Source organism: Lissotriton helveticus, chromosome 11 (genome assembly GCF_964261635.1).
Source record: "Lissotriton helveticus chromosome 11, aLisHel1.1, whole genome shotgun sequence".
NCBI classification, from domain to species: domain Eukaryota; kingdom Metazoa; phylum Chordata; class Amphibia; order Caudata; family Salamandridae; genus Lissotriton; species Lissotriton helveticus.
The window spans coordinates 905,735,013-905,749,965 of record NC_136072.1 but is presented as its reverse complement, the minus strand read 5'-3'; the positions used below and the strand labels follow the sequence as shown (position 1 = coordinate 905,749,965).

Below are 14,953 nucleotides of genomic sequence, written 5' to 3'. Positions count from 1 at the left end.
TTCAGAGTGGAGCTTCAGAGTGGAGCTTCAGAGTGCAGAGTGGAGCTGCAGATTCAGAGTGGAGCTGCAGATTCGGAGTGGAGCTGCAGATTCAGAGTGGAGCTGCAGAGTGGAGCTGCAGAGTGGAGCTTCAGAGTGGCGCTTCAGAGTGGAGCTTCAGAGTGGAGCTTCAGAGTGCAGAGTGGCGCTTCAGAGTGCAGAGTGGAGCTTCAGAGTGGAGCTTCAGAGTGGAGCTTCAGAGTGCAGAGTGGAGCTTCAGAGTGGAGCTTCAGAGTGGAGCTTCAGAGTGGAGCTTCAGAGTGGAGCTTCAGAGTGGAGCTTCAGAGTGGAGCTTCAGAGTGGAGCTTCAGAGTGCAGAGTGGAGCTTCAGAGTGGAGCTTCAGAGTGCAGAGTGGAGCTTCAGAGTGGAGCTTCAGAGTGCAGAGTGGAGCTTCAGAGTGGAGCTTCAGAGTGCAGAGTGGAGCTTCAGAGTGGAGCTTCAGAGTGCAGAGTGGAGGTGCAGAGTGGAGCTTCAGAGTGCAGCTTCAGAGTGCAGAGTGGAGCTTCAGAGTGCAGCTTCAGAGTGCAGAGTGGAGCTTCAGAGTGGAGCTTCAGAGTGCAGAGTGGAGCTTCAGAGTGGAGCTTCAGAGTGCAGAGTGGAGCTTCAGAGTGGAGCTTCAGAGTGCAGAGTGGAGCTTCAGAGTGGAGCTTCAGAGTGCAGAGTGGAGCTTCAGAGTGGAGCTTCAGAGTGCAGAGTGGAGCTTCAGAGTGCAGAGTGGAGCTTCAGAGTGGAGCTTCAGAGTGGAGCTTCAGAGTGCAGAGTGGAGCTTCAGAGTGGAGCTTCAGAGTGCAGAGTGGAGCTTCAGAGTGGAGCTTCAGAGTGCAGAGTGGAGCTTCAGAGTGGAGCTTCAGAGTGCAGAGTGGAGCTTCAGAGTGGAGCTTCAGAGTGCAGAGTGGAGCTTCAGAGTGCAGAGTGGAGCTTCAGAGTGCAGAGTGGAGCTTCAGAGTGCAGAGTGGAGCTTCAGAGTGGAGCTTCAGAGTGGAGCTTCAGAGTGGAGCTTCAGAGTGGAGCTTCAGAGTGGAGCTTCAGAGTGGAGCTTCAGAGTGGAGCTTCAGAGTGCAGAGTGGAGCTGCTGATTCAGAGTGGAGCTGCAGATTCAGAGTGGAGCTGCAGATTCAGAGTGGAGCTGCAGATTCAGAGTGGAGCTGCAGATTCAGAGTGGAGCTGCAGAGTGGAGCTTCAGAGTGGCGCTTCAGAGTGGAGCTTCAGAGTGGAGCTTCAGAGTGGAGCTTCAGAGTGGAGCTTCAGAGTGCAGAGTGGAGCTTCAGAGTGGAGCTTCAGAGTGCAGAGTGGAGCTTCAGAGTGGAGCTTCAGAGTGCAGAGTGGAGCTTCAGAGTGGAGCTTCAGAGTGCAGAGTGGAGCTTCAGAGTGGAGCTTCAGAGTGCAGAGTGGAGCTTCAGAGTGGAGCTTCAGAGTGCAGAGTGGAGCTTCAGAGTGCAGAGTGGAGCTTCAGAGTGCAGAGTGGAGCTTCAGAGTGCAGAGTGGAGCTTCAGAGTGCAGCTTCAGAGTGCAGAGTGGAGCTTCAGAGTGGAGCTTCAGAGTGCAGAGTGGAGCTTCAGAGTGGAGCTTCAGAGTGCAGAGTGGAGCTTCAGAGTGGAGCTTCAGAGTGCAGAGTGGAGCTTCAGAGTGGAGCTTCAGAGTGCAGAGTGGAGCTTCAGAGTGGAGCTTCAGAGTGCAGAGTGGAGCTTCAGAGTGGAGCTTCAGAGTGCAGAGTGGAGCTTCAGAGTGGAGCTTCAGAGTGCAGAGTGGAGCTTCAGAGTGCAGAGTGGAGCTTCAGAGTGCAGAGTGGAGCTTCAGAGTGCAGAGTGGAGCTTCAGAGTGGAGCTTCAGAGTGGAGCTTCAGAGTGGAGCTTCAGAGTGGAGCTTCAGAGTGGAGCTTCAGAGTGCAGAGTGGAGCTGCAGATTCAGAGTGGAGCTGCAGATTCAGAGTGGAGCTGCAGATTCAGAGTGGAGCTGCAGAGTGGAGCTGCAGAGTGGAGCTGCAGAGTGGAGCTTCAGAGTGGCGCTTCAGAGTGGCGCTTCAGAGTGGCGCTTCAGAGTGGAGCTTCAGAGTGGAGCTTCAGAGTGGAGCTTCAGAGTGGAGCTTCAGAGTGGAGCTTCAGAGTGGAGCTTCAGAGTGCAGAGTGGAGCTTCAGAGTGGAGCTTCAGAGTGCAGAGTGGAGCTTCAGAGTGCAGAGTGGAGCTTCAGAGTGGAGCTTCAGAGTGCAGAGTGGAGCTTCAGAGTGGAGCTTCAGAGTGCAGAGTGGAGCTTCAGAGTGCAGAGTGGAGCTTCAGAGTGCAGAGTGGAGCTTCAGAGTGCAGAGTGGAGCTGCAGAGTGGAGCTTCAGAGTGCAGAGTGGAGCTTCAGAGTGCAGAGTGGAGCTTCAGATTGCAGATTCAGAGTGCAGAGTGGAGCTTCAGAGTGCAGAGTGGAGCTTCAGAGTGGAGCTTCAGAGTGGAGCTTCAGAGTGGAGCTTCAGAGTGGAGCTTCAGAGTGGAGCTTCAGAGTGCAGAGTGGAGCTTCAGAGTGCAGCTTCAGAGTGCAGAGTGGAGCTTCAGAGTGGAGCTTCAGAGTGGAGCTTCAGAGTGGAGCTTCAGAGTGGAGCTTCAGAGTGGAGCTTCAGAGTGGAGCTTCAGAGTGGAGCTTCAGAGTGTCAAGAGCAATGCCAATAGCTCTAACTTTAACAAAGGCAAAACCATTGCATTGTAAATGCTTGTCTCTCCCTTTTCATCTCTGCAGCTCTATACCTGCTGCGCTTCACATTTCCCTAGCGTTTCACTCTTTACTATCCTCCTGTAACCTATATATGCAGATTGCCTGATCAAAATCTGTATTTCCTTTGCTCGTTTTTCTGCTGTTCTTCTTTTCCTCCATGGCCCTCTCTCTCATCCTTCAATCGCCTCAATCTTTCCGAGTGTGGCTACCCATATTCAACTTCTCTAAGAATCATATCCCCCCCGCTCAACATCACCTTTGTCTAAAGTCTATAGATAGTACTTTCAGTAATGTTTGCAGCATGAATATAGGCATGCTTGCATTCACCCTAGCTACTTTTATCTACTCTCCATATTCCTGTCTTTTCATTTACTCCAGTAGTTCCCAAACGTTTTTGAAGCACAACCCACTTTTTAAAACGACAAACTATTGTGACCCATCTAGTTAAATGGACATGAGGTGGGTGATTTTTTATTATAATTACAGTATTATGTGGAAGTGCACTGTCATTTGCAGACAGCACACTTTACATTGAAACGGGCACTACATTTGCAAAGACATACAGTTTTACTAATGAAACTATATTGCACACAAACAATAATGTGCCGTTATTAGCTTTAAGTGAATATTTATCATGTGTGCACCAACAAGTAAGGTATATTGATTTGTTTGTTAAAATATTTATTTCCATCACACTTCGGGATTACAAACAAATGGGTCTCATTTTGCTTTCCTAACTGCTGAATGTGTACAGTTCGTTTGTAGGTATTTACCCTTTGTTCTGTGTTACAAATGACATCCTACAGGCTTTCCTTATAACCTGCACCCCAGTAAGACTGCCACATAATTCACTTTACTTTGGTTTTTCTGATTGCAAAGTGAGAGGAGTGTGTAAACACCAAAGCCCATGCTAAAAAACAGCAGCAATTTGTCAGAAGACATAGGCTGGCATTTGACCTCTGTCTTTCAAGCGCCGGAAAACTGACAAGTACAGAATGTATAGGCATCGTTTTTATTGCTTGAACTTTCACGAGCCACCAAAAATTGGCTCAGGACGCACAGTTTAGGAAACACTGATTTACTCTCACTACGGCTTTCCATCCAACCACCTCTTTCCATTTCACCATCTGCCTGTTTTGTCCCATATTGACATTCCCAATAACCAGGTGAGGTCTCTAGTTGCTCACTTTGTCAATTCTCTCCATGCCAGGGATTCATTGCTTACGGGAAGTAAGCTTTGTTGAATCCACCTTCCATGGTAGGCATTTGTAATGAAGAGGTGCAAACTCTCAGAGAAGCACAATTGCCACATTCCTGTGGGACTTTTCATCCCAATCACCAGCTGCGCCTCCTCACCGTGAAAGTGCTCCGCTGTCTTCCTCCTTATGGCCTCCACAGAGTCCTCAGCATCAGCCCATTCCAGGACCAGTCGCCTTCCATAGAGATGGGTACTGTGGCACAGGGCGCTGAAGGCTTTCTGTAGGAAGGAGAGAAGGAGTAAAACATTTACATTATTGTACATACAGAATCCGACTCTAAACTTTGGAAGTAAAAACACTGATATTGTTAAAGGCAGTTCAGTGGTAGTGCAATCCCTAGATAACCCAAGGGCTTTAAGTGGGATGAAAAAACTGGGGGGTGTCTCTCAAAGGGGATTGGCCATTGTAGTTAAGGGCGTGGCTTAAAACACATGAGCGAAAAATTTGTGCTTAGCATAGCGTGCCGTCCGACTGGTATTTTTCTGTTTCTGTCTTTGCATCCAGATATATAATACAACAAGTAACATTACACCTACAGCAAGCCAACACTATTGGCTTTGTCAATGGTTGTTAGTTGCTTAAGCAACAACTATTACTTCATTGAATATAATAATGACAATCCTTCAGTTCCGAAATGATGAGACCGTGAAAGAACATTAACAAGTCTCTTCCAAGTGACCCCAAATGCAGTGAAGGGAGGTACTGCTGCAGAGTTAAGATTTTGTTTTCACCCAGAGAGTGATGGAGAAAATGGAGAGCCCGGTAGGGACCCGTCTTGACACCTGCTTTTTAGAACTGCCGGTGCTCAGCACCGGAGGGACCCGGCCCACTTAAACCCCTGGGTAACCCTAACGAGTAATTTTGAGACCATCACCTGGGCAGGCACCATTCTTTAATACCATGCTTAGACCTTCATCTGGGCAGGCATCATTGTTTAGTAACATGCTTAGACCTTCATCTGGGCAGGCACCATTGTTTAATACCACGCTTATACCACCCTCTATGCAGGCACCATTGTTTAATACCACGCTTATACCACCCTCTGTGCAGGCACCGTTGTTTAATACCACACTTATACCACCCTCTCTATGCAGGCACCATTGTTTAATGACATTAATGACACATTTGAGTTTCACAGTGACTCTCGAAGTGTGCCACATCATTGCTTAGTCCATTAGAATGAGTGGCCACCATATAGAGAGTTCGTTTGCTTCACCTTTTTAAATAGAAGACACAATTGGATAGAACGCATATGAATGATTTACAACAATATTAAACTGCAACCAAATTGGATACTATAGGAAAATGTGCACATGTTCTACAACTGACTGCCATTTAGGGCAAATCACCTCCGAAACAGCCTGATACCCATAGCTCTATCACTTCAACAAAATGCACAAAACAAAATGACAAAATATAAGGACTTTTGAAAGTGTTAGTGTAAGAAATTCAGCAACGATGGTAGGTCTTTCTTCTAATGGGCAACTTTGAAAGACTGCACGCGGTCCGGGAATACAGGACATTTTCATGAGTCTAAAAAACCTTTGGAGGCAGATATGATTGAATAGTCAAGTCATATGCTTTATCAGACATGTGCTCAAGGATATAAAGAAGCACTGGACATAAATAGAATAGCTTCCCCCGACTCGATTTGTAAACCGGACTTCAGCTATTTGTGATTGGACAACTTCACTACATTAAGGACTTAAGTTTCCATTAACATATTAATTAAAGTAACATGAAACTAATATCACCACCAAAAAATTCAACTATGATCATATTTGTTGCTATGTGTATAAGGTAAAAATGTAAATGCGTGGCCACCACTCACGCTAACTAACTGTAGTTTGTTAAGGTATAAACATTGGGGCCAATTCACAAAAGCATTTTGTGAATGCATGACGTAGGCCGCTAGCAGTATTACTTCACCAAGTCTTAACTGCCTGTGAATTGGACCCAAGACAAACAAAATTGGAATTTTAAGGAACAGGGTGCATACCTCTGCCAACTAGAGACTCAATTTCTAATACTATTGTTTGAATTTTAATATTTTAAGTCTGAAAGTGGTGAAATCTTGCAGCATTCACTTGAATTGCCGTGACAGGACAGTCCACCTTGTAAAACACAAAGACAAACCCCTACAAGTGGCACTGTTCTAGCAAGACTGATCCACTCATTCTCAGTGTACACAAGGCTTTCCCTCAAGAAGATACACAGACTTCAGATATCTGACTAGGATATGAAGGACTGGCTGTGTGCATGCCCTACATTGGCTATCTTTAAAAAGTACTATCAGGTTTAAGGGCGCTCATGCCCAAGAGTGGTCTTGACAACTGAAAATGAATGCCCAAGAAACAAGGCACCCCATATACAAAGATTCCTGTTCAGAAATTATAAATTGTGACATTTAACGACTTGCAATTTCTTATCAGGAGTGTACAAAAAATGAATTTGGTTAAAGCACACTGACTTTTACCGAATGAGTTTGTATTTTGCGAACTGCCCTATGTACTAGTAGGTCAGTTCAGGAAACACAGAATCATAGAGAGACGAAATTCGACCTACCTCATTAATATGTATGAGGTAGGTCACAAATTGCAACCCACTATGACGGGCTACATTCCTCTTGAGAATGGCTTACCATCTTCCTTGAGATAGAGGCCAAATATTATTGTTTTGCAACCAGATTTAGTTTGAAAAACATTAATACATCCTTAATGGAATTGGCATCTGGAAGGGACGCCCTGAACATGCCGCTTCCAAATACCGATTCGTATCCAATCCCAAACCCAAATTGAAATTCGGGAATGTCTTATTGAATCACACATTGCAGTAGTGAATTAAAAAATTTCATTTTACAATCAGAAAAGCTCAAATTTTACGAAGCAGAATGATACTAATCACAAAATAGCTTAGCACAAGAGCGCTAAGGTGTCTCTATACACGTGTAACGCCTCTCAGGCCTCAAACAGCTAGTCTGTTCTCACACACACAAATCCAACTTCAAAGATTCCGTATTACAACTCTTACAGTGAGTGGACTCTTTTCATTAAACACATGTTTTGCAATACAGCAGCAGGAGGAATATCTTCCTGCTCTAGAAAAGCCATATCTGGATCCTAGAGTTGCAGCACTCCAAGATGTGTGTCCAGGGAATGGGTAACAAGTTGATCAAAGGATACTGTGGCCATAGTGGTTTGGTGAAGTATGTGCTGGGTGCAGCTCATGATGGTAAAAGGTGTGATGTACAATCCAAACATGGATGGATCCATGTTATTTCATGAAGGGTTCCTGTCCATATTCAAGGCTCTTTGTCATGTCTGTCCCCTGTCCCTTAATGAAGGCCCCCTGCTCTTAAGCTGCCTAAATAGTGTGTCATCTCGCACAGCCGTGATTGACTGCAGCATATCAGATATGCTCATCAACCCCTCACCGGCAGTGTGATCCCGATTCATATGTTTACATGGCAGGCACACATTTTCATATTGACCAACTTGGTCATACAATATAACTGACAATTTTCCCATGGCATATATATTCCAGACCTTACTTCACCATGCATGCATGGGAGGAAAAAACTTTTGCTTTCAAGCTGGAGCTAAAACAAGCCTGGCCTCCAAAAAGAGATGTGATATTAGCTTGCCAATACGGGCCATCAGTGAGTACATGCATTCATCCTTAGATTATTCCAGCAGCACTGCCAGGGACAGTAGGGGCAGTGGAATGCCCATTACGTTTTTTTCCATGTGCCAATATATTAGACTAATTCGCCTGAACATAATCACATGACCACCACATGTGATAGGCGATATCCCTCTCACCACAGTTCTTCCAACAGAGCTCTAAACTCCCACGCATTCTATGAAGTCTCGCGGGGGACATTTACCACCGGGGTAACAGATTATTTATCCATTCTCCAAATAGATAAGTGAGGAGTTCTGTCCAAGATCTTAACAAATGTCTCCTCTAAGATCTCCGCCCCTAAGTCTCCTCTCATTGGGAAGCGTATTTGCGTTTGGGTTTGGATTGCAACTCGGATAAATACAGTTGGAATCATGTTATCCCTTTCCAGGACTGTTTGTTAAACAAATTAGTCCAATTGAGATCTTTTCCCTTCCAACTAATTCAAACTTCTCGTGGGAGCCAGCCCAAAATAACTGTTGAGCTAATCCAAAATCGTTCTCCTGGCCCAGTCGCAGGTCCTTCCAAATTCCTTCCCTGGAATCGAAGACCTCACTGAAAAGAAATATCCCAACAAGGGGGGGGGGGTCAGTGTTGTTCCATCGTTTCAAACCTGGATCAAATAATGCTAGGCATAAAATCTGTGTTGTGTATGATCGGTATTTATTTACATCGAGGAGGGGAACACTGTAGAGCCTGTCCTCAGCATGAGTTGTGTCCAAAACTCCAACGTGTCACTGTTGTAGGCAGGATGGTGCCCGCTGTTCATCTAGTTTGTTACTTAAATTTCGTGGGTGTTTTTTCATAGCTGGCGAAGATTTGTCATTTTAGGGCCCTGGGATGTTTTGTCTAAGATCTTTGTGATGTACTGCCAGTCTACCCTATCAAAGGCCTGCTTTGCATCAAACAAGAAAAGGACCATTGGCTGCTTCATTCCCTTGGTCACCTCCATCAGGGCCATTGTTCTGCAGGCATTATTCAAAGCATGGCGATTTTTTACAAAGCAGACTGCTGCGGGGAGGTGAAACTGGGCCATACTGTGTATAGGCAAGTGTCTAACATTGATGTAATATTTTCATGTTGCTATTGAGGAGGGCAATAGGCCTGTAAAAGGAGGGTGGGGTCCTTCTCTATTTAAATGAGTAGGGTGAGGTAAAATTCCAACATGTGTCCATAACTTGCCCTGTGTTTAAGAAATGATTGAAAACCCTTGCCAATAGTTTTACCAAAAGGTCTTCAAATGCCCTATAGAAGGATATTGTAAAGCCATCAGGCAGAGGGGTCGAATGGCTTGGTAGTTGTTTAAATGCTGACCCAGCTTCCTCACCAGAGAAGAACTCCTCTGGGGATCTATAGTTTATTGGGTCCCACCGACCAGGAAAGAAACCCAGACACGTTGTATGCTGTTCCTGGTCCAGTGGCTGCTCAGTGATCAGGGTAGAATAAACAGACCCAAAGGTTCTTAATATTCCTGGGGCATCTGGGTGTTTTCCTCCCCTGTCATCTTTAATTTTTTTGATATGATATATAGTGCACATCACTTTAAGCTTGTATGCCAGAAGTATATCTGCCTTATCTCCTCTCTTATAGTAGGTTTGCCAAACATACATCAGCTTATTTGACAAGAAGGAACATGGAATGTATCTTGTGCCAAGCAACATGCTTCTCCTTTCTTGTTTTCAAAGTCCCGTCTTAGGACATATGACTTCACATAAAGCAGGGAACAGGGCTCTTCAGAACAGGTAAGAAACTATAAGCTAAGAGACTTCTATGATAGTGAACATTCCCGATCCACCCATGGTTGCCATGTTTGTGCCTTTTCAAATTAACTCCCCAAGTTTAGCAATTCACAAGGCAGGGAAAATAGAAAATTAAAAAAAAAATTAAAACCCTAAGCTTCACAACTCCCTATGACCTTCTACAGAACCATAATACATAGCTGCGAAGAATGGTGCAACCGAATAATAGTAGAAGGATAGCCATGGATAAGTTACACTTTACACTGGAATTAAATTTCTCTTCTGGATAATGTCTGAAATCTTTGACTATTTTACTGAATTTCGCATAAGCTTGTGAGGTGCACATGTTGTTACCAAGTCCACCTAACATGATAAGTGCTCATGACTTACTTGACTCACGTTTTACATTAACAAATTTCAAGAATGGCTCTGAAAAAAGCACTTTAAATGTACTCAACTTCATTAACTATCTTTACTCCATAAAACTGGACCTAATAAAAATGTACAATCACTCTACTGAAGGTATATTTGGACAAACAGGTATAAATTCATTCAAACAAATATGTATTTGAACCAACAAAATACATCAGAACTTATAAAAGTACGGTTACAACAAAGACATTTTGACCAATGAATGAATTTTCACAAAAACTACATTACATTCATACAGTAAGCACACAACAACCTATTTACTGGATTCAGCTTGACATGCACCTAGTGAACGGACCACAAAAAAAGCATGTTCAGGGAAACAACACTGCTGTCATGTGTTCCCGAGGGAGACTAATGTTGTTTTTCAAAACGTTAGCCTACCTGTGCACTTTGTAGACCACTTTTGCTTTGCATGTTACAAAACATCAAGCTTGTTTTTGTGCCACATTGTTATTTTACAAATAAGCTGCACATGTTTTCGTATTTCGCCAGAACATCTCATACACAACACTGCTCCCTGTTATTCTCTGTGGTCGTGCACTAACACCTAGACATAATAGAGAAATCTAGCTGCTGTTTTTGAACACACAATTTTCATCATATAAGCCGGGACTTGTCGTTTTGAAAACAGAGAGAGAAAACATTCTTGCAGAGCAAAGGTCCCTAGACGAGAGAGCTGCGCCAGCTGAGATGTAGAACAGCTACCTATGTATGCCAGGTATGGGGTTCGCCACTAATCCCAGAGATCTAGAATGTATCACTGTGCTTCCATAGTAAGAGTAGGCTTAGGCAGATCTGTCAGTCAATATGACAAGGCTTTTTATTGTCCATGGCCTCTTAATTATGCTAATCACATTGTGAACTGCATATGTTTTCTAATTGCAGCACAGTTGTTACATAATAGAGTACAATAGTTTCAGTAAATATTGTAGGCTTTCTTTGTGTCTCTATTTTATTTATTGTGGACATGTATGAGTGAGAGAACGAAAGGTGATGACATGCAACCAAGATTTCTGAGAGGGTCTAGAGTGTTGTGTTCTGGTGTGCCAATTCACTTGTCTCTCTGGAGAGGTTAGGAGGGCAAGTGAGGCACTATTAGCTCGTCAGATTTGGGGCCGTAGGTACAGATTTGGTATGGTAACTCAGCCTTACATACTAATGTTCTGTGGTCCCAGACATAGTCTTGTTTCTGAACAGAATCCCTGCAACACTTGCATGAAACCTCCTAATAAACAAAAATTGAAAGAATAAATATTCAGATTGATATATCTGTACTGTATGCTACATAACTTTAATTTGTGATGATGTTTGACTTAATACAATTTTTGCACCTGGAGTTAAGGGTACAAATGGGTGTAAACTTCAATACTTAAAAATATATCTGAAAGATATTGAAGTTCATTCATCATTTGCAGTGGTTCTACACAATGCTATCCAAAATCATGAAATTATTCTGAATGATCACAAATACTTAGGGGCAATACTCAACACCAAACTACATTATTTCAGAATAAAAGAATGGAAGACATGAATGGTGTTAAGGCATAGCATAACTTTAGTGTCAAGTGTAGCAGACAATTACACTTTCGTACTTTCCAGTATTTTCTATTTTTAGGGGTAGCTGTGTCACTGATGCGGTCCATCAAGGAGCGATAAAAGCACAATCACTGGAGGCACTGTTATACCACCAGAGAATAATATAAGGAGCCACCAAGGAGCAACAGAAGCCCAGGCCCGGAAACAGTGATAAGCAACCAGAGATTTCTATGAGAGTTCAGTCAAAGAGACAGTTCACCTACCACTAGAAGGCTAGACTGCACATGGGGTATGAGGTCCACCCTGGAGAGGTGCTACCCCAACCATTCAGAGGGGGGCCGTTAGGAAACAAGAGACCATGAGAGAAAAAAAGTACGTCTTGCTTCCGTTTAAAAAAAACAACAAAATCAATATTGTTCTTGTTTTATATGAAATAGTAATAAAGAGAATTGTTTCATAGAATATAGGTTAATATGGCTCTAAGACGACCTAGAGTCTACTAAACATAGAATGAATGATAATGAATACATTTATTGTAAGATTAATTAAAATCATTGCAACTCTCCAACCAATACAATCGTGATTAAACTTTGCATACCACTGCATACAGTCAAAAAATCTGAAAGTTCCATATTTCAAAAATTATAGGAAACCTTTACAAAGGGTCCATTGTGAATCTGTCAAATAGATTGTTCGTTGAACATGTGCAAGCGACAACAGACTAAAACCTTTCGTGTGAAATGGACGCAGTACACACTATAAAGGCCTCTCTCCTGTGGCAGATTTTTGTAACAAACCTTACATATGTGATTAAAAATCATAAAGGCTTTGTGTTCAACTGTTCTATTAAAAGAACAAGAAACAACGGCCTGCGTCTCGCAACCTTGTGTAAGTGGGGAGGTCGAAGCACATGGGCAGGTTGTGATTGAAGGCGAAAAGTATTGACAGGCGATTAAAACCATGTGAAGATAAGTAGAGTGCACGATCTTCCTTGTACAGAGTACATTACAAGTTATCAAGGCGTCCTATTCAGTGTAAGTTGTGGTTAAGAAGAGTATCAAAAGGCAGCAGCTGACGACCTAACCCTTATGCGAGCCGGAAGGACAGAATGCAGGGTCTCCCTGCACCACAGCGCAGAGTTATGGAATATGCCATGTGGGGCAGATGTGATTAAAACAGCTTGAACCATGCACAAATACACAGGTTAAAGTATAAAATCTCCCTCTTAAATCAGATTTTTCACTAAAAGCATTATACTGAGGGCCCGTGCGGCAGATGTGATTAAACAGCTTATACCATGCGCAAATACACAGGTTAAAGTATAAAATCTCCCTCTGCAATCAGATTATTAACTAAAAGCACTATACAGATGGCACAATAAGAGACTTCCATATCAACTTTTTCTCTAGAAATGTGCAGATGAATGACTGGACTTTCAAGTAGGTTAAAACATTATAAAAGAATTGAGCTAACACGACCAGCTTGAAAATGTATACATTCAAGAAATAATGTCTACGCCTTGCGGCTGGATATGTAAGGAGGCAAAATCTTTGAGTTAAATTCAGCGAGTCTTCCGTTTTTACCTATGTACAGAACTTGCGTGGCTTTTTTCAGGCAGGATTTTGCAGCTGACATAAATTTGCCCAGTTTAGCCAAATCCGATGGAGAGGTGCTAGAAAAGAGAGCTGAGATTGCTTCTATACATCACTCAGCTAGCGCCAAGATGCCCTTTTGGGTACTCGAGCGCTCTACAAAATCAACTAACATAACATAACTCCTTCACTGTTTCAATTCAGAAAACTGTTGAAGACCTGGTTGTTTGACCAGTAATCTTCCTCTTTACCTCACTACTTTTTAGATTTCGACACTGTTCCTATTGAGACAATAAGTTGAGCTATAGCGCCAAGACGCCTACGGGTATACGTCGCGCTTTACAAATCTTAAAAATAAATAAATAAATAACATGTCCGTATCCCCTTGTCCAAGAAAACGGTCTTAATAATGTTTGTCATAACTGTAGCAAGGTTGGACAGCAGCATATGACATGCAACAAAGACGCATTTCTGTAATTACAAAGTCTACATCCTATATTGTGCAATAGCGATTTCCAATTTGAATTTCATTATTTTATCGGTAAAGGCACCAGCATGGTCCACAATATCTCTTTCAAGCATCTCTTTCCCAGGGCTTGGCTTAGACATGGCTGTAATTTCTGCGCCCCAAAAGATGCAATAAGGGCTGAATGCCATTGTTTTTTCCTTATGTCTGGCAATGTTGGCTTCCCATGATAACTGATGGACTTGTTTATTTATTGCACTTCTTATGGCCATGTAACTTATTCCTTATGTTGTGAATGGCAGATTTAGGGCTCCACCACTCTGCTTAGAAACATGTTCCAGGGAGTATTCAGTGCTGCATATATTGGCGTTAGCGCCTCCTTTATACTGCTTACTGGAGCCTTCAGAACCTGATTGTAGTACTTTGCATGGATGCCTAAACATTCATATTTTTGCTGCATGAGGTCAAACTTCATTCGTATCAAACAATTGTGTGTTGTCGTAGTAGTGAGAAGATACGCGTATAGCCCTGGCATTGGAGTTTTCTAGCAGGTACTCGCTTTGTGCTGAAAAAGCTTGTTGTGAACCTTTGTGCTGGAAAAGCTTGTTGTGAACCTACTGTAGACAACAGTTTTGTTCTTATGACCCTCCTGATTGCTACAGTCATGGGGCTGTGTAGCACTCTCTTGAGTTTGCACAGGGCATATATAGTTGCCGGGTTTTAACTTTCATCTTGTGCTGGTGTAGGGCCATTTTGCCCATATCACTAAACCATGTCGCGAGATAATTATAGCTTTTTGTCAATGCTATGGTCTGGGACCCCAGTCTCCATCTCTGTGATGTCTTTTTTTGGTAGTGTGAGGGAACCCCGAATGCTGGTTCAACCCGGTCTTAACCATGCAAGTCTTAACCATGCATATGCCTTTACCTCACATGTCTATACAACAAAATATGCGTTGTTAAGGCATGTATGGCAAAGACATATGCATGGTTAAAACTCACGACCCATGCCCCCCGTCCTGTGCCCTAAAACAGCCCAAGGCCTAAAAACTACCCCATCCTCCCTGCCCTGAGACCTAAAAGTAACCCACCTCCCCTCTGAGACCTAAAAACTTCCCTGACCCCCTCAGCCCTGAAAACTACCTACGACCCTTAAAAACTACCCCGAAGCCCCCAAAACCCGGCCCCAGCCCCACTTACCTCACTGCGTCCTCTCCTGATCCTTCCTCTTCCTGGGGCCGCCCATTCTGGATATTCAGAACGTGCATATGTCTTAACTACGCATATACGTGGTTAAGGCATATGCGCGGTTAAGGCACGGGTGGAAGAGGTGTGGCGCAGCGGCCAGGGTGCCTGACTCCAGACCACAGGGTTCACGGTTCGATCCCCGGCTCCGGCGGCAGGTTAGCCCAGCACCATGTGACTCTGAGCAATAGCTTGCTTAATCTTCCCGAGGGCCCCCACCGCCGGGAAACCTCCGTCGGAGGTAGCTGTGCGCTTTACAAATGCTGGCA

The 14,953-nt window shown here is 43.7% G+C and overlaps 1 protein-coding gene across 1 annotated transcript in view; it reads right to left on the bottom strand.

Moving 5' to 3' along the window:
- The window catches only part of RBM19 (RNA binding motif protein 19), a 461,658-nt gene that overhangs the window by 123,515 nt on the left and 323,190 nt on the right, over positions 1–14,953 (bottom strand). The window contains exon 23 of the mRNA XM_078667139.1: positions 4,092–4,212. Coding sequence (XP_078523265.1) covers positions 4,092–4,212 — 121 coding nt within the window. The remainder of the gene's footprint in view (positions 1–4,091; positions 4,213–14,953) is intronic.